We start from the raw sequence: 19,077 nt of genomic DNA, 5'->3' as shown, positions 1-19,077 counted from the left end.
ACCTGATATACTTAATGAGTTTACCAGATCAGACAAGAAAAGTGAGCAAAATGTTATTGTCACCTTACACACATAGTAACTACTAGACCATAACTGTTTTCATGCTTACAATTCATTTGTAATGTGAAAGTTGTATTATTTTTTCCCTCAGAGAGTTAACTGTATGTAGCCTGATCCTGTAAACATTTTCTTTTTAATTACTTGATATATACGGTTTTGTTGTGGGGAACCTTAATATACACACACACACACACACACATACAAAAAGACAAAAGACATTATGATTTGCTCAGAAACATCTTATTAAATATCTTTAGGAACATGGAACAAAACAATTTCTGCTGTTTCTACTAACAGGAGCTGCAATGGCTGGTCCAAGAATATAGCACATTCTGCACTCAATATATATATTTATATATTTATAATAGTCTCAATGCATTGCACCTCTTTCTAAATTTGCACTACTTTTAGCATGAACAGGAAGTAATGTTAGAAAAATACAATATGAAAACAGCCTAGTTAACAAAAATATTCAATCATACTACAGATAAAAAAAAAAAACAACAACAAGAAAAGAGAATTTGTTTTACTCTTAAATAAAAATGTAACAAATTGGTGCGCTTTGCAGCATGATGATTTAAGATAAGTATTTTTTTTCAACATCTTTTTGTCTTTAAAACACAAGATGATGTATAAAACAAACAATAAAACATTAAAAACACATTACAATTCAGAGAAACTAAGTATATTCTTCAAATATACCCCCTTCAAAATAACTGAAGGATTGTTTTTCTTTTGAATCACATGCCAACATGTTATTAAGACCCATCACAACCTTTACATCTCAGCGGATACTGAGATTCAGCACAACAGTTTGGGTTACCAAAATGTTCTCACATTAAAAAACATATTTAGCATCAATCAATGATAATATGAATAGTATGGAAGCCTGTTTCTCCCACTGATTTTTTAAAAAAAAGTTATTGTTACTTTTTATTTTACAATTCTGACTATTTCGCAGAATTGCGGGATAAAGAATTGTGAGATAAAAACTTATTGCCAAGTTATATCTCGCAATTGACTTTGTTCTCGCAATTCCGACCTTTTCTCAGTTATGGTAAAAACTTGCAATTTCGACTTTTATTCTCAATTGCATGATTTAAACTCACAACTGAGAAATACAGTCAGAATTGAAAAAAACCCCCTCATAATTCTGACTTTTTTTCTTAGAAATGCATGATATAAACTCACAATTAAGAGAAAGTCAGAATTGCGAGATAAAAGCTTTTATATAGGTTATATCTCTCAAATTCTGATTTTTTCTTCTTCTTAGAATTAGAACATTCTGGCTATTTCTCAGAATTGTGATTAAAAACTTGCAATTCTGACTATTTTCTCAGAATTATGTGATATAAACTCACAATTGCAAGGAATAAAATCAGAATTGCCAGATAAAAACTTGCAATTGCGACTTTTCTGACTTTTTTTCCCTCAAAATTCTGACTTTTCTCAGAACTGTGATAAAAACCCGCAATTCAGATTTTTTTTCTCAGAATTATGATTTAAAACGTGCAATTCTGACTTTATTTCTCGCGATTCTGGCTTTTTTCAGAACTGTGATAAAACCCTCACAATTCTGACTTTTTTCTCGCAATTGCAAGTTTATATTTGATAATTCTAACTTTTTTCTCGTAATTGTGACTTTTTTTAGAATTCTGACCAAACTTCGCAATTCTGAGTTTATATCGCGCTATTCTGACTTTTCTCAGAATTCTAATAAAACCTCGCAATTCTGACTTTTTTCTCATAAATTGTGACTTTTTTCAGAAATCTGATAACCTCACAATCTGACTTTATAACTTACAATTCTGCCTTTTTTCTCAGAATTGTGATAAAAACCCACAAACTGACTTAAAATAAAAATGAAAACTGACTTAATTTCTCGCAATTGAGTTTATATTTCGTAATACTGACTTTTCTCAGAATTCTATTAAAACTTTGCAATTCTGACTATTTCTTGCAATTGCGAGTTTATATCTCGCAACTGTGATAAAAACAGGCAATTCTAACTTTTTTCCTCGCAATTGAGAGTTTATATCTCGCATTTCTGACTTTTCTCAGAACTCTAATAAAAACCTCGCAATTCTGACTTTTTTCTTGAAATTGCAAGTTTATATCTCGCATTTCTGACTTTTTTCTCAGAAGTGTGATGAAAACTCAAATTCTGACTTGCAGTTGCGAAAAAAACTCAGAATTGTGAAAATAAAAATTTGCTATAACCTTTTTTATTTTTTATTCAGTAGCAGAAACATGCTTCCATAAAATAGGGCGAGAGACAAATGTTAAAAATCCTTTTGACTTTATATTTTTTTTTCTCCATGACTTGACAAATATTTATGCATGTCACATAGAAACCTTTATGAATGACAGACAAATAATCACCACATGATGTGAAAAATCTTCATATTCTGTTTCAAATGCCATTTCAATTAACTATTTAGGAATAAAAGTTTTCAGAGATGAGGACTGACACCACTGCAAGCACTATCGGTGTGAATGAGAGGAGATTTAGAGGCAAAGCGCACACTTGCTCTCAGCTGCACTTGCTTTGGATTCTTAGACAATCATTTTACTACACTTCAGAGTGCTGAATGTATTATAATAAGGATATTTCAGGAACAAAAAGTGCTATAGTAATGGATTCTTTATGACATAAGTTGTGTTTTGACACTGATTTAAACTGTAGATACTCAATTGCCGCAGCACTCTGTTCCAAGTGTTCACTAAACAGTAAGTACAGTAAATTAGTATTGCCTTGTACACAGCACTAAGATCAGGCATTTAGGTCCCAAATACTGTCACTTAAACATTCGCAAACACTCTGCAAAGTGTTCTTTCCTGCTATAATGCACAAAACCTCTTGGAAAAATGTGTAAATAAGGCTGAAAACAAAGTAACAGTTGTAAAATGTGTTACCAAGTGAAATGGTCCTTGCATAATTAGGGTTTTCTGTGAATAAACTAATACAAAACAAATCAAATCAAATCAAATCAAAGAAACCATCAGGCTGTATTACAGGCCAGCAAGAAAGAGAAAGAGAAAACATCTCAAACATATTAGTTGGAATGACTGACCAAGGAAGCACCAGTTATGTTGTAAATGTCAAGACTGTGGTAATAAAAACTGCAATTTCTCTTTGCACCATGCTGACAAGCTGCAACACACACCTTCAGCATATCAAATCAAACCTTAGAGTGGACACCTGCATCTTCCATTTCCTGCTTACAGGCAGCAAAGGATTTGCACAAAGATAGCAGACGTAGTACATTTAAATAAATAAATTACAAGCCAACTCTGAATCTGAAGCGGAGACAGTACAACCATCAGATGGAGCTCTAAGTGAGATTATCCACACTATTAAATCAGGAAAGTCAATGAAGTCCGCTTCATGACATCAGTCTCCAATGGTCTGTTTTCAATGCTTGAACAAAAACCGATAGAGTACATTTAAAAAATGCTCTGCATTGTATATGTTGTTACTGGAAAGATTATAAAATATCTGTAAACCAAAAATGAGAAATGTGACTTATTACAACTAAATACTAGTGATTAGTAATTGATTGTGATAATGCAGTATATAGGATTTGTACAGTTGAAGGGCCTGTCAATAAATGCCCATCCTCTCTGTGTCCAAAAACAGAATGGGAATCTACATTACAAACCACATTCACTTGAACAGCAGTGAGGAAGTTCCATCTAAATCAAACAGAAGACAGACCAAAAATGTGGCGGCCAAAGAAGGGCTCACTAGATTTTAACCAAAAGTTTTTTATCGAAAAGTTTCCCCACGTCTTTCAACGGGACTGCCTGAGTGCAACCATTCTCCAGTCTTCCTTCTTTTGCAAACCATGCACTGCAAGTACATTTGTTCTCATATAAATTTTACCTACTGCATAGCCATCCGCCTCAATCACGACAATTTCAAGGTGGCGAAATACAGTATTTAATAAGAAACGCTTTCCATATGAGCGATTAATCGAAATAATAGCAGCTAACTAATGACATAAACGAGATGACTAAAACGTAAATTTGTATGACTGAATCGTTTTCCTTACATTTAAGGCATTAGAAGGATTTGGAAGCAAGACTCGGGACACTGGAAGTTAAATTAGAAACAAGCTAACTACATTTTGTGCGTTAATTCAAGCAGTGCAATTCAAACATAAAGCACAATAACCTTGCATCACTAAGTAAACCTTAACAATCCTCTCGCTTTAACGGGATCCGGAAACCGCGCCATGCATAAAGCGAGTGTGGGCATGTTCCTGTTAGTTGTGTGTGATAGTGGCCACCGTGTGCACGTAGGCACTCATTAGTGCGTTGTTTAAATGAAAACACATCCAATTATCTGACACGGATGCTTTGTGCAGACGAAGCAGTGCAGGCCAAAAAAAGGAACACTGATGTTGGAAATTCGGTAGATTTATAAAGTGGTTTTTCCATCTATCAGTCAGCCTTCACGTCCTCCCACATAGAGAGAGAAGAACGAGTACAACCTGCATCGCATCCACTCGCTGTTGTCATGGAGACACCTTCAGATCAGCTCCAAAGCTGCTGCGCTGGCAAAGTTTTAGAAGCTGTATGAACCAACTTTAGTGTTGATGACAAATCGATCAAAAAGGATAGAGTTTTTAAAGGATTGTGGGATGAAAAGAGTTTACAGCTGGCTTTGCATTAAAGGACCGGACTGAGGATTTCACTGACTGGGTGGAATGGCGCGTTGCGACTACTGTTTGAAAACCTACCGGTGCTAAACACTATACCCCGCTTTCTCCTAGTTCTGGCTTTGTTGGCATGTCGTCCTTTCTCCTGTCATGGCACCTGTGGGTGAGGACGCTCCATTGGTAGCCAGCGAAAGTAGGGCTGATTGGGAGGTATTGGAAAATGCGATGGCGCCGCAGGAAGTCCATTCCAAACGGAAGGTCGTAAGACTCCATTCGTTCCCGTTTCGATGCGCTGTTCCTGCGGTTCATCTTACGTATGCCCCTTTCCTCCAGGGAGCCTGGAGAGAGAAGAAGGGAATGCACCAAAAAATTAAGACAGACATTATCAACAAGACAAAACGGAACAAAATCATTGTCATCGTAGGGACAGGGTTTCTGCAGATATGAACAAGTGAAATTTAAGACTTTTTAAGACCTTTTTAATACCACCTTATATGAAATTTAAGACCTTAACCTGTAATGGAAATAGATATTATATTACATGCATATGTGATATTTAATGTGTCTAATGTAAAAAGTAAACAAAATTTCATGGCTGTCATAAATTAAATTTATTACTACGATATACAGTGAACTTTCCATATCAGCAGATACTATTCCACACAAAATATCCCCATAAAAGTACCACTAGAAATATCTGATTTAAAAAAAAAAATTCTGAAGCGATTTTTTTTTTTTTACTTTTGAAATGTATGCGTACCTTTGAAATTTATTTTATGAATTTATCAATAAATTCTAAATGGCTGTTAGCAGTGAGATTACATAATTTACACTGCAAAATTAAAAGTGAGATTAATGTTTTAAATACATTTATTGATTTATAAATATATATATTATAAATGTTATATAAATACTGCGATTCTGTCTGAAGACGCAGAAACTTCCACAGAGGGAGAAAAAAAATCTACAGTTGTTAGCAACTGGCCTTAGCCAAGCCCTATATTCAGTTTTTCCAAGCCCAGTTTCGCTAAACTTGCACTTCCTCATAGCTAAAAAGTTAAATCCATTTGACTTCTGCGGTACAATCCGAGAGAGACTCGCGCCAATAACAGAAAGCTGATTGGCTATTGCATGCTGGTCTCATTTGTAGTTTAAATTCAGCAAATTATATTTGGAATAGTGAAATAAAGAACTACAACACCACGGAAACAACAGAAAGAGAATTTAAATGAGCATTAGAGGTAGCGTTACATGGACATCGGAAAAATAAGACCTGTGTAAAATTATTTAAGACCTAGAACAGCGAATTTAAGACTTTTTAAGGCCTAAAATTTTGATTTTTAAATTTTAGACTTTTTAAGACTTTTTAAGACCCCGCGGAAACCCTGAGGGAGAAATCCCGCCTATTTGTGACGGTCTCTGCTATATTAGCATAGAGACAGCCCTGAGTGAGAAGCAGCAGTCTACCATTACTCCTGGAGATATATAATGTGTTTTGGGATGCACCTACGAACACAGGAGTCTCCACAGACTCCCTCCATCTGAGCCGAATGAGGACATTGTGGTTACATTCCACTTTCGAAGCAAATGTTTCAGAAAAAAAATCGGTTAAGTACAATATATGTTTAGGGATCAATACCAACGCTTTCAGACAAAGTAAGTATCATCGTTTTTGTTTTCCGAATTGCCTTTCTGAAAGAGCTTCTTGCCACTCTGTAAAGCTAATGTTGTTAAAGCTACCATTGTCTTTGGCTGTTTTCACTGCTGCCTTCATCTGCTACCAGAATGATACCTTAAATAGGAACGTGGTAGTTAAAAATCGCATATAAGAACAAAGGGAAGTCAACGGCTTGAATTTCTCAAGCTCTTAATCACAAGTGGGATTTATAAAGTTTGTCGTTAAAAGTATGTCATTATTTTTATTGCATAGTGCTCCCCGTCTGTATGATTCATAAACACACATTTATTATACACACTCTACAAATCAGATGACTGACGTTTAAACTGATTCCAATTTGAATATACAAAGCTGAACACCACTACTGAAAGTTTCTGACATTTTCAGTGCGTGAGATTGTCATGTTTGTTTTTGCTGACTATTGAAACCCTGCCCTCTTCTGAAAAGGGGGGCGGGAGCACCAGCTCATTTTCATTTAAAGGGACAACACCATAACAGTGCATTTTGAAGCTATAAAAAATTTCTGTTGGGTATTTTGAGCTAAAACTTTACATACACACTCTGGGGACATCAGAGACTTATGTTACATCTTGTAAAAAGGGGCATGATAGTTCACCTTTAATTCAATTATGCGCAGTATAGTGCAGCACTGTTTATTTACACATGAGCAGATCATGATTTGGAGTTTTCAGTTTCTCAAAGAGGCTTGGTTCGCTTGAAATGCAATCTCTGCATCTGCTTCGGTGGCTTATAACATGCATTTGAAAATGCAAAACATGCCACCCATCTTTCCAAACTTGCAATGATTAGCACTAATAAACCAGCTGTATTCAACAGAGATGTTTTTAAGGGATTGTTCACCCAAAAATCGAAAATTCTGTCTTTACTTATGCACTCTCATGTCGCTCCAAAATTGTAAGACCTTCGTTCCTCTTTGGAATACAAATTAAGATATTTTTGATGAAATCCGAGAGCTTTCGAACACTGCATAGACAGCAACACAACTAAAACGTTCAAGGCCCAGAAAAGTAGTAAGGACACTGTTAAAATAGTCCATGTAACATTTGTGGTTCAACCGTAATTTTATGAAGCAACAAGAATAATATATGTGCGCAAACAAAATAAATACAATGACTTTATTTAACAATTTCTTCTTTTCTGTGTCAGTCTGTGATGCTAAAACAAAATTAAAACAAAAAACGTAATTGAAACAAAATGAGAAATTCTTTGAAATTTCCAATTATATATTAACTAGTTTATTTTAAAGGATGAGAGCTAGTAGCTACCATGTTTCACCAAATGTTTAAATGGATAAAAAAAAAGATGTTCTCCATCTTCTAAACCTTCAGATAAACGTGAGAGTATTAAGAGATATGCACTTACCAGGAATAGTATTATCCAGCACAAACGCCACTGAACCTCCTACAAACATGGCAGTCGTAAGCAGAACGTTCAGCACCTGATCTATCTGCACTATACCTACAAAACAAGAAAATAATATGGTTCCTCACTGGTTCCTCAAGAAGAAATCATCATTGTGGTGAGTACATATACACACGTGTCATGTTTACATACCAGTGACTAGAGGGTTTTGTTTGAGGTAGCTGGGCAGGACCAGGCCAAAGAAGATGGAGAAGCCAAGGACAAACAGATTGCGGGAGGAATTGAGATCCACAAACTGCAGGTTGGAAAGGCCGACGGCGGTGATCATGCCAAACAGAGTGCAAAACAGCGCCCCCAGAACCGGGTCTGGCAATGATGCGAAGAGGGCGCTGAATTTACCCACCATTCCTAGTAGTAGCATCAGTGCCGCACCATACTGAATTACCCGCCTGCTGCCCACCTACACAATAAAACACACAGAGTGAAGCCGACCAATCAGAGAATACTACTGCATCAGTGCTGTTTATTAAAGAAATAGTTCACCCATGAAAATTCTGTTATTAATTACTCACCCTTATGTCTTTCCAAACCTGTAAGAGCTTAGTTCATCTTCGGAACACAAATTTAGAGATTTTTGAAGAAATCCCAGAGCTTTCTGTGCCTTCATAGACATATCAAGGGTACTACCACATTCAAGGTCCAGAAAGGTATCAAGAACATTGTTAAAATAGGCCATGTGACATCAGTGGTTCATCTGTAATTTTATGAAGCTATGAAGAAGCTTTATGAAAAAGAATTGTTGAATAAAGTTATTTTCGTTTTTTGTGTACAAAAATTATTCTTGTAACTTCATAAAATTACGGTTGAACCACTGATGTCACATGGATTATTTTGTCAATGTTCTTGGTACCTTTCAAGTACCCTTGTTGTCTACGTAGGGTCAAAAAAGCTCTCGGATTTCATCAAAAACATCTTGTTTGGAACAACACGAGGGTGAGTAATTAATGACAGAATTTTCATTTTTGGGTGTACTACCCCTTTAAATGCTAATGCTGTGATTCTCCACATACTACTTTTATATATTATGATTAGAAATTAAAAGCAATTGTGGTCACTGGATTATGCATGGTTAAAGATTCTCAATAAAATCAGGTCTCAAATATTTTTTTATGCAGTTTACCATCACTGATCTACTAAATTGCACTGCAATATTCAGTAACAACTTAGATAAAATTAAATATACGCTTTGATTCAAAAGTGTGGGGTCAGTAACATTTTTTTAATGTTTTTGAAAGAAGTCTCAATTTATTCAATTTATATCAAAAATATAGTAAAACAATAATATTGTGACACTTTTACCATTTAAGACATTCATTTTCTATTGTAATATATTTTAAAATGTAATTTATTACAGTGATAGTAAACCTAACTCAGAAATCGTTCTAATTTCCTAAATTGCTAAATTGGGGCTCAAGAAACATTTTTTTTTCTGCTGCCTAATATTTTTGGGGAAACAGTGATATTTTTTCAGGACTCTTTGATAACCAGAAAATATTTCTAGTTCAAGTAAATGCTGTTCTTTGAACTTTCTTTACTGTCACTTTTGATCAATTTAATGCATCTTTGCCGAATAAGAAGAAAAAATCTTACTGACCCTAAACTTTTGAAGTGTATGTCCATGAATAAGCTGATATTTGGTTTACTTCCCAAAATTGCTGCAATAAATGTGTCAGGACAAATTGCAGCTATGCAACTATAACACTTAAAAGTATTAAAATCAAAGTAATAGCCTCACGAGCAGCAGTTGCATGTGTAATAAATAAATAGTTCCTGTGGGAACAGCTCTGTGGGAGTACATAGCCAGCCAGAGCTTATTTTAATGACGCTCACTGGAAACTCAAAAGCTGCTCTGCTCAGTATTGAAGGTCTTTAGGGTGCTAATGATCCACTGCAGTCACTGAGGGCCAGTCTAACACATGCTGCTACTGTATGTGCCACGTGGACTGCCTTCTGAATGTGCTTTTAACACCCAGCTCCTTAAAGCCAAGTGACTGCACAAAAGAAATATCAGAGATGCCAAATAGGGAAAAATCTTACTTTGGTGATGCCCAGCACTCCAATATTTGGGCTAGAAGATGTAGAACCGTTTCCTGTCCCAAAGACACCATCGAGAACACACGAAAGACCCTCCATGAAGATCCCTCTGTGAAAAAGAGATTGCAATTAGTGCATTAGGATACCAAACATGCTAGATGTCTTGTAGTTTTGATATTCTGTCATTGTGTTGTACCTGTTAATGGCATGTATTGGTGGAGGCGGGGCACAGGAGAGACGGGCACAGGCGTAATAGTCTCCTATGGACTCTATGATACTGGCAACCACAGCACTCAGCATCCCAATCACCCCTGCTGCTGTCACTGTGGGCCACCCCCACTGGACTAGAACACAAAAACATTCACATAAAGCATTATGGGTAATCTCATCAGGTTTAGTATACAGAAATTCCTACCACATGAAAGGTTATTAAATATAGAGTTAAGGTCAAAAGTTTACATACACTTTGAGGAATCTGCAAATGTTGTTATTTTACCAAAATAAAAGGGATTATACAAAATGCTTGTTATTTTTTATTTAGCACTGACCTGAATAAGATATTTCACATAGAAGATGTTTACATATAGTCCACAAGAGAAAATAACAGTTGGATTTATTAAAATGACCCTGTTCTAAAGTTTACACACATTTAATTCTTAATTCTGTGTTTTTACCTGAATGATCCACAACTGTGTTTTTTTGTTTGTTTGTTTAGTGATAGTTGTTCACAAGTCCCTTGTAAGTCCTTTACAGTTAAAGTGCCTGCTGTTCTTCAGAAAAGTCCTTCAGGTCCCACAAATTCTTTGGTTTTCAGCATTTTTGTGTATTTATACCCTTTCCAACAATGACTGTATGATTTTGAGATCCATCTTTTAACACTGAGGACAACTGAGGGACTCAAATGCAACTATTACACAAACACTCACTGATGCTCCAGAAGGAAACACAGTATATTAAGAGGGTTGAAGATAAGGGTAAATTGAACTTTTTTGTCTTCTAGGAGACATGTAACTTTCTTCTGTAGCTTCTAAAGGGCAGTACTAAATGAAAAAATATGATATTTAGGCAAAATAAGAAAAATGTACACATCTTCATTCTGTTCAAAAGTTTATACCCCCAGCTCTTAATGCATTGCGTTTCCTTCTGGAGCATCAGTGAGTGTTTCAACCTTCTGTAATAGTTGCATATGAGTCCCTCAGTTGTCCTCAGTGTGAAAAGATGGATCTCAAAATCATATTGTTGGAAAGGGTTCAAATACACAAAAATGCTGAAAAACCAAAGAATCCGTGGGACCTGAAGGATTTTTCTGAAGAACAGCGGGCAGTTTAACTGTTCAGGGCAAACAAGGGACTCATGAACTACCACTAAACAAAAAAACACAGCTGTGGATCATTCAGGTAACAACACAGTATTAAGAATCAAGTGTATGTAAACTTTTGAACAGGGTCATGTTTTATAAATTCAACTATTATTTTCTCTTGTGGACTATATGTAAATATCTTTTATGTGAAATATCTTATTCAGGTCTGTACTAAATAAAAATAACATGTATTTTGTATGATCCCTCTTATTTTGGTAAAATAATGAACATCTTGCAAATTCTACAAGGTGTATGTAAACTTTTGACCTCTAACTGTATTCTATTTGCTACACATGTAACACTCAAAACCAACACTCACAAGGGTAGGGTATCTTAAACCAGGGAGCGACTGCCAGGATGCCCTGTCGGGCATCTGTTCGGGCGTAGAACCCGTATTTGTCCTTCTCAGGAGGAAACACGTCAGTCACAGTGAAGATGAAACACAGAAACCATGACACAAGGATCGCCATGATGATCTACAGAGAGACAGAAAGAGAGTTAAACCCAGCTACTTGGAAAAAAAAAAATTCTGATGACTAACCCAGACTGCTGAACACAAAGCCAGACATGTTATCCAACCTCCTTCACTAGCCTTCAAACAAACAGACAATGCTGCATGCTGCAACTCCCTGCACGATTCATCATCAAGGATCAATCTGTGTATTTTGGCTTGCCTCTCTCTGCCTCCCACACTCACTTTCATTGCCATGTCATTGTGTGCTGTGCTTCCATTTAAAAACACAGGCCAAAAAGACCTCATCTCTAAAACAGCATGGTAATTATGGCTGTCATCAGAGCTAACGGCAGATTATGAGCTGTGCCAAGACTCTACAAAATGCCAGCTCACGCTCCCGGGAGCATGGAGACACCAGACTGCTAATGATCACGATAATGCCTTTATGAGAATGTGGATCATTTTGGAAATGATAAACGCAATACACTGATTACTGAGATATGGAACACATGTCCAACAACTGTACTTGCCAAAAGATTTAAAAATCAACATTTGCAATTAATCAGAAATTAAAATTAATCAGAGATGATCACTTCAATGTTAAAAGCAAAACAATTTATAAATATTCTGATTTCTTCTGCTATGAGGTTCTTGTGGGGTTTTTTTTTAATAATTGTTCTAACATTTTCTATCACAACTCTGGCAACAACATAAGAAGGTAAGCAAGAAAGCAAGTAAATAATAAAAAAAGGTACTAAAACAACAACAAAAAAACAAAAAAAATTCTGCTGCTATAATACTAGTGTTTTTTATTTATTTATAATTTTTTTTATAAAGTTTAACAAATGTTTGAATTACAAAAATACTACCAGTCAAAAGTTTTTGAACAGTACGACTTTTAATGTTTTTTTTAAAGAAGTCTCTTCTACTTACTACTGTAAGCCTGCGTTTATTTGATCCAAAGTACAGTGAAAACAGTAAAATTTTGAAACATTTTTACAATTTAAAATAACTGTTTTCTATTTGAATATATTTTAAAATGTAATTTATTCCTATGAATTAAAAGCTGCATTTTTAGCATCATCACTCCAGTCACACGATCCTTCAGAAATCATTTTAATATTCTGATTTGCGGTTTAAAAAACATTTCTTCTTCTTCTTCTTATTTTGTTGAAAACAGCTGGGTAGAATTTTTAGGTTTCTTTGATGAATAGAAAGTTTAGTAGAACAGCATTTATCTGAAAACAGAAATCCTTTGTTACATTATAAATGTCGTGATCATCACTTTTGATCCATTTAAAAGCATCCTTGCTAAAGAAAAGTATCAATTTCTATAATTTCTTTCCCAACCAATAAATAAATAAATAATGACTCTAAGCTTTTGAATGGTATAGTGATTAATGTCACAAAAGCTTTCCATTTCAGATAAATGCTGATCTTTGGATCTTTCCATTCACCAACAAATCCTAAAATAAATGTACTTAAGGGTTTTAAAAATAACTGCTTTCTATTTGAATATACTTGAAAATGTAATTTATTCCTGTGATCAAAGCTAAATTTTCAGCATCATTACTCCAGTTTTCAGTGTCACATGATCCTTCAGAAATCATCCTAATATGCTGATTTGCAGTTTAATAAATATGTTTTATTATTATCATCAATATTTAAATAGTAAAAATATTTCACAATATTATTGATTTTACTGTATTAAAAAATTATCTAATCTAATCTAATCTAATCTAATCTAATATAATAATATTTCTAGAGGATATAATAACGTTTTTAACGGTTTTAATTCCCTCCATCACTGAATGAAATAAACAGGTGTGTTTGTTTTGGATTAATGTGTTGAAACTCACTGGAAACATCTTGAACAGCTGCAAGCGGTAAGACGTACAGCCTTTTTTGGATCTGTAGATGGGGAGCGGCAACTGGATGTTACGTGCATACTGAGAGAACAGCAGCACCAGGAATATGGTTCTGTTTATAAAGAAGTAGAGAGTTTACAAACTGCATCTGAGCTACAGTTTAGTTATATTCACAGACATGTTTGTGTGTGAACTGTACTCACAGCATGGCAATGCCCCAGTGTTTGCCTGCTCTTTCTCCAGCCGCCTGGAAGCCAGAGAGCCCGATGAGAGTGACAGTAGGGGTAATGGTGAGCGGGCCGATGTACTTCAACAGGACACCTGGCAAACCCAAGGCTCCTATGACCACCTCTATTAGAGATGAGACTATTATAGCACCCTGGATCTACAGAGACAAAGAGAGAGGAAGAAAGAAGTTGCTTAAATCCGATCATCTGTACAAATGAACAAAGAAAAAGAAGGGATCTGCAGTTAAAGGTTGAAAAGTGTCATTGACAAAGGCCTCCAGACAGCGTAATGCTCAGTTTAATCTAATTCGTCTCAAGTTGCTTTGTCTTCATCTGCCACACCAAAATCAATATCAAATCCGTTTATGCCAAAGTCTTTTAAAAGACAGATAAAAGGATAGTACAATCAAAAATGAAAATCCTGTCATCATTTATTCACTGTAATGTTGTTTCAAACCCACAAGACTTTGGCTAATTTTCAAAACACAAATTAAGATATTATATTTTTGTTTAAATCTGAGAACTTTCTGAACCTGCATAGACATGCAACTACCATTCATCAACAAACAGTGTTCCAACCAATCAGCGTCAGGGGTTTGGTGTTGTGGACTTTCCTACTGGTGCTGGGATGTGAGGGAGGCGGAGCGAAAGTACACAACACCAAACCCCTGACGCTGATTGGTTGGAACACTGTTTGTTTATCTGTGGAAAGGTTGGTAGTGCCGATTGTTTTTTTGGCATATCTCGGACCCTAGGCTGACCAGAGAGACGCGTTTTTTTCACAGACAATTTATGGGGCAGGCAGCGAGCGGATCGTGATGAAAGGTCAGCTGAATTTGACACTTTATGTTTCAGGCTAGAAATCGCTGATACAACCTTTAATCAAAAATATCTCAATTTGTGTTTTGAAAATGAACGAAGGTCTTATGGGTTTGGAACGGCATGAGGGTGAGTAATTAATGACAGAATTTTCGCTTTTTGGGGTAAACTATCCCATTAACATTTGCAGTGATAATGGATTTATCGCATTGATGTGTTTAAGCCCTTTCTGTGATCTCATTTAGGGTCCAACACTTCCATGGGCCAACCTTGTTATATCCACTCTGCCAACTTGTCACCTCATTTTATTTCATTAGTTTCACACCATCAGTTCCTTTATCAATTTTACATTACCGTTTCTCATTAAATGCGTCTGATCTCATCTCTTTCAGACTATTTGTTTTAACACACCTCTCGTATCCTGGGGTACCAGATGTCTTCTGTGTGTGGCAGCTCTGTGGAATTTAATAGATGAACAGCTGTAGAGAAACCGGACAATCAGGTTAGCGTGACTGAGTGAGTACACAAGTGTGTGTGTGTGTGTGTGTGTGTGTATGTGTGCGAAATGTACCTGTTGCGTTACATTTCCACTTATCCAGTGAAAGGATGGCTCGTGCAGGGGCGAGAAAAGCAAAAGCACTAGCTTGGAACAATGGAAGCCTGAAGGCAAAACACACACAAAAACACAATCATTCACAAGAACAGCTTGTAGTGACACAAACACACACTCAAACATTCACAACACTCTTGTTCCTCGAAAACATTAATGTGTGGCTGAAGAGAAAAGATAGGTAATCGTCACCAAGAGGAGCTCTTAAAAGGACAGCTCACCCAAAAATGAAAATTACCCCATGGTTTACTCACCCTCAAGTCATTCTTGGTGTATATGGCTTTCTCCTTTCCAACGAATGCAATCTGAGTTATAATAAAATGTTCTGGTTCTTCCAAGCTTAATAATAACAACAATGAATGGGTGTTGAGATCTTGAAGTCCAATAAAGTGCATTCGTCCATTATAAAAAGTTCTCCACATGGCTCCAGGGGGTTAATAAAGGCCTTCTGAAGTGAACTGATGCATTTGTGTAAGAAAAATATCCATATTTAAATCTTATGCCCGTTCACAAGAGAGAAGCATAGTGAAAGCTCCAGTGAGAATATTCTAGTCTCATGAGAACAAAGTTTCCTCTTGGCTTAAGGTCATCGCACACCAGACAATGGTGCCTCCAGTGCCTCTGAAACTTTTGTCTGTCATAAAAAATTTGGATTGGGTTTGATTTTTTGCATTTTTCGCATTTGTAGTAAGCATTTTGAGAGGTGTTTTAACAATTCAAAGCCCACATACAAGGGAACACCAAAATCCAGAATGGATTTCGACAAGTTGAGTTCCCTGAAATTGGTGGTCTTCTTTTTAATATGTGGCTCCAGTATTGCTAGCAATGCATCAAACTGTTTCACTAACATCCTAAAGTAAACTTTGAATCGCCCATGATAATCACGCAGCTCCTTAAGGAGGTGGAACTGTCCTTCCTCTCTACAGTCGTGGCCAAAAGTTTTGAGAATTACATAAATATTGGAAATTGGAAAAGTTGCTGCTTAAGTTTTTATAATAGCAATTTGCATATACTCCAGAATGTTATGAAGAGTGATCAGATGAATTGCATAGTCCTTCTTTGCCATGAAAATTAACTTAATCCCGAAAAAACACTTTCCACTGCATTTCATTGCTGTCATTAAAGGACCTGCTGAGATCATTTCAGTTATCGTCTTGTTAACTCAGGTGAGAATGTTGACGAGCACAAGGCTGGAGATCATTATGTCAGGCTGATTGGGTTAGAATGGCAGACTTGACATGTTAAAAGGAGGGTGATGCTTGAAATCATTGTTCTTCCATTGTTAACCATGGTGACCTGCAAAGAAACGTGTGCAGCCATCATTGCGTTGCATAAAAATGGCTTCACAGGCAAGGATATTGTGGCTACTATGATTGCACCTAAATCAACAATTTATAGAATCATCAAGAACTTCAAGGAAAGAGGTTCAATTCTTGTTAAGAAGGCTTCAGGGTGTCCAAGAAAGTCCAGCAAGCGCCAGGATCGTCTCCTAAAGAGGATTGAGCTGCGGGATCGGAGTGCCACCAGTGCAGAGCTTGCTCAGGAATGGCAGCAGGCAGGTGTGAGCGCATCTGAACACACAGTGAGCTGAAGACTTCTGGAAGATGGCCTGGTGTCAAGAAGGGCAGCAAAGAAGCCACTTCTCTCCAAAAAAAACCCATCAGGGACAGATTGATCTTCTGCAAAAAGTATGGCGAATGGACTGCTGAGGACTGGGGCAAAGTCATATTCTCCGATGAAGCCTCTTTCCGATTGTTTGGGGCATCTGGAAAAAGGCTTGTCCGGAGAAGAAAAGGTGAGTGCTACCATCAGTCCTGTGTCATGCCAACAGTAAAGCATCCTGAGACCATTCATGTGTGGGGTTGCTTCTCATCCAAGGGAGTGGGCTCATTCACAATTTTGCCCAAAAACACAGCCATGAATAAAGAAAGGTCCCAAAACACCCTCCAACAGCAACTTCTTCCAACAATCCAACAACAGTTCGGTGAAGAACAATGCATTTTCCAGCATGATGGAGCACCGTGCCATAAGGCAAAAGTCATGACTAAGTGGCTCGGAGACCAAAACGTTGAAATTTTGGGTCCATTGCCTGGAAACTCCCCAGATCTTTAAACTTGTGGACAAACAAAAACCCACTAATTCTGACAAACTCCAAGAAGTGATTATGAAAGAATGGGTTGCTATCAGTCAGGATTTGGCCCAGAAGTTGATTGAGAGCATGCCCAGTCGAATTGCAGAGGTCCTGAAAAAGAAGGGCCAACACTGCAAATACTGACTCTTTGCATAAATGTCATGTAATTGTCGATAAAAGCCTTTGAAACGTATGAAGTGCTTGTAATTATATTTCAGTACATCACAGAAACAACTGAAACAAAGATCTAAAAGCAGTTGAGCAGCAAACTTTGTGAAAACTAATATTTGTGTCATTCTCAAAACTTTTGGCCACGACTGTACATCTCACAATTAAATGGACCCATATTTTATCTTCGGGTAAGAGAGAAGACAACAAAAATTGATCCTCACTGTTTGAATCAAATTTGTATTGTTTAGCAACTTTTTTGCAATGGATTAATTAATACACGTTGGACTCGACATTGGTTTTTGTGTGTGACAAATTTTTAGGATGACATATGAAAAAATGGTTTGACTCGGCGTGCAAGGACCTTTATATCAAAATAACATTTTTCTTTACAAATCTAAGTTTTGTACTTCAAATTCATGACCAGTGTTTTGTTTTGCCCATTCCTCTGCACTTCCACATTTGTCACTTCTCACCGGACCTTACGCTATGCCTACATCCTAAGTCATCTGCTGGAACGCCACTCTCTCATGAACACGTGTACGACAGTTAGCGGAAGCTAGAGATTACGGTTTAAAAAGTTTTAAATATGGATATTTTTGGTACTCAAACAAACACATTGATTTGCTTCAGAAGGCTTTTAGTAACCCCCTGGAGCCATGTGGAGCACTTTTTAATATGGATGGATACACTTTTATTGGACTTTAAAAACTCAAAACCCATTCACTGCCATTATAAAGCTGGGAAGAGCCAGGACATTTTTTAATAAAACTCAGAAAATCAAATACACCTAGGATGGCTTGAGGGCGAGTATCATGGGGTCATAATTTTGTGGTGAACTATCCCTTTAACCACATTATGGAGTCAAATGATGAATCATTCTACGTATTGATTTGTCTGTAAATCACTTGATTATTAAAAAAGAACAAATGGATATGAACACTGACTTCTATTAAGTCTCAGGTAATAAGACCACTAAACAATGCAAGATCAGGTCCTCACTATAGCCTATTTTGTCCAACACTTTGACAAGAAGATACCATCTGCCTGATATGTAATGCAACATTTACTTTTGGCCTACACCCCTCAATCAAGTTTGATTTTTGGCCCTTCCTGCAGAAATTTTGGGAACCTCTTCTCTCACCACTAGATGTCTCCACACACTACTCATATGTGGGCTCTCAATCACTGATGTGGGCTCTGAAGTCTTTTAATAAGGACGGCTGCTGCATTTAATAATAATGAAGAAAAAACTTTGCATTGTGTGTCCAGATAAAGTGAGTGTTTATAGGTAAAACACCAGTTTTGAAAGATGTAAAAGGTATCTTTTCAGTTTTCCATTGGTGCAGTGTTATTTTAGCATCACTGATAGTATTATAGTAAGCAAATATACACACAAACATGCTATATGAAAACAGACTAGTTCATCAGCACAGGTAGGCAGAACATTAAGAAAAGTGACTCAGCACAAAGGTCTACCGGCAACACTTGCCAATTCATTCCACTCTTATCTTCCTCTCATTTCCTCTTTTTTTTTCGGTCACTCACTCAGGTTGCCCTG

General features: G+C 36.6%; 1 protein-coding gene across 2 annotated transcripts in view; it reads right to left on the bottom strand.

Moving 5' to 3' along the window:
• Window positions 1-284: 284 nt before the first annotated feature.
• The window catches only part of slc23a2 (solute carrier family 23 member 2), a 55,368-nt gene continuing 36,575 nt past the window's right edge, over window positions 285-19,077 (bottom strand). For both annotated transcript variants that reach the window (XM_073818855.1, XM_073818856.1), the window contains 10 exons: window positions 15,179-15,267; window positions 15,019-15,086; window positions 13,765-13,946; window positions 13,553-13,673; window positions 11,559-11,715; window positions 10,076-10,223; window positions 9,883-9,988; window positions 7,978-8,245; window positions 7,786-7,881; window positions 285-5,062 (listed from right to left, as the gene is read on the bottom strand). In XM_073818855.1, the coding sequence (XP_073674956.1) occupies window positions 4,818-5,062; window positions 7,786-7,881; window positions 7,978-8,245; window positions 9,883-9,988; window positions 10,076-10,223; window positions 11,559-11,715; window positions 13,553-13,673; window positions 13,765-13,946; window positions 15,019-15,086; window positions 15,179-15,267 (1,480 nt within the window). In that variant the 3' untranslated portion in view covers window positions 285-4,817. The remainder of the gene's footprint in view (window positions 5,063-7,785; window positions 7,882-7,977; window positions 8,246-9,882; window positions 9,989-10,075; window positions 10,224-11,558; window positions 11,716-13,552; window positions 13,674-13,764; window positions 13,947-15,018; window positions 15,087-15,178; window positions 15,268-19,077) is intronic.

This window comes from Garra rufa, chromosome 15 (genome assembly GCF_049309525.1).
Source record: "Garra rufa chromosome 15, GarRuf1.0, whole genome shotgun sequence".
Classification (NCBI taxonomy): Eukaryota; Metazoa; Chordata; class Actinopteri; order Cypriniformes; family Cyprinidae; genus Garra; species Garra rufa.
The sequence above is the reverse complement of the archived record's forward strand: the minus strand, read 5'-3'. Positions and strand labels throughout refer to the sequence as shown.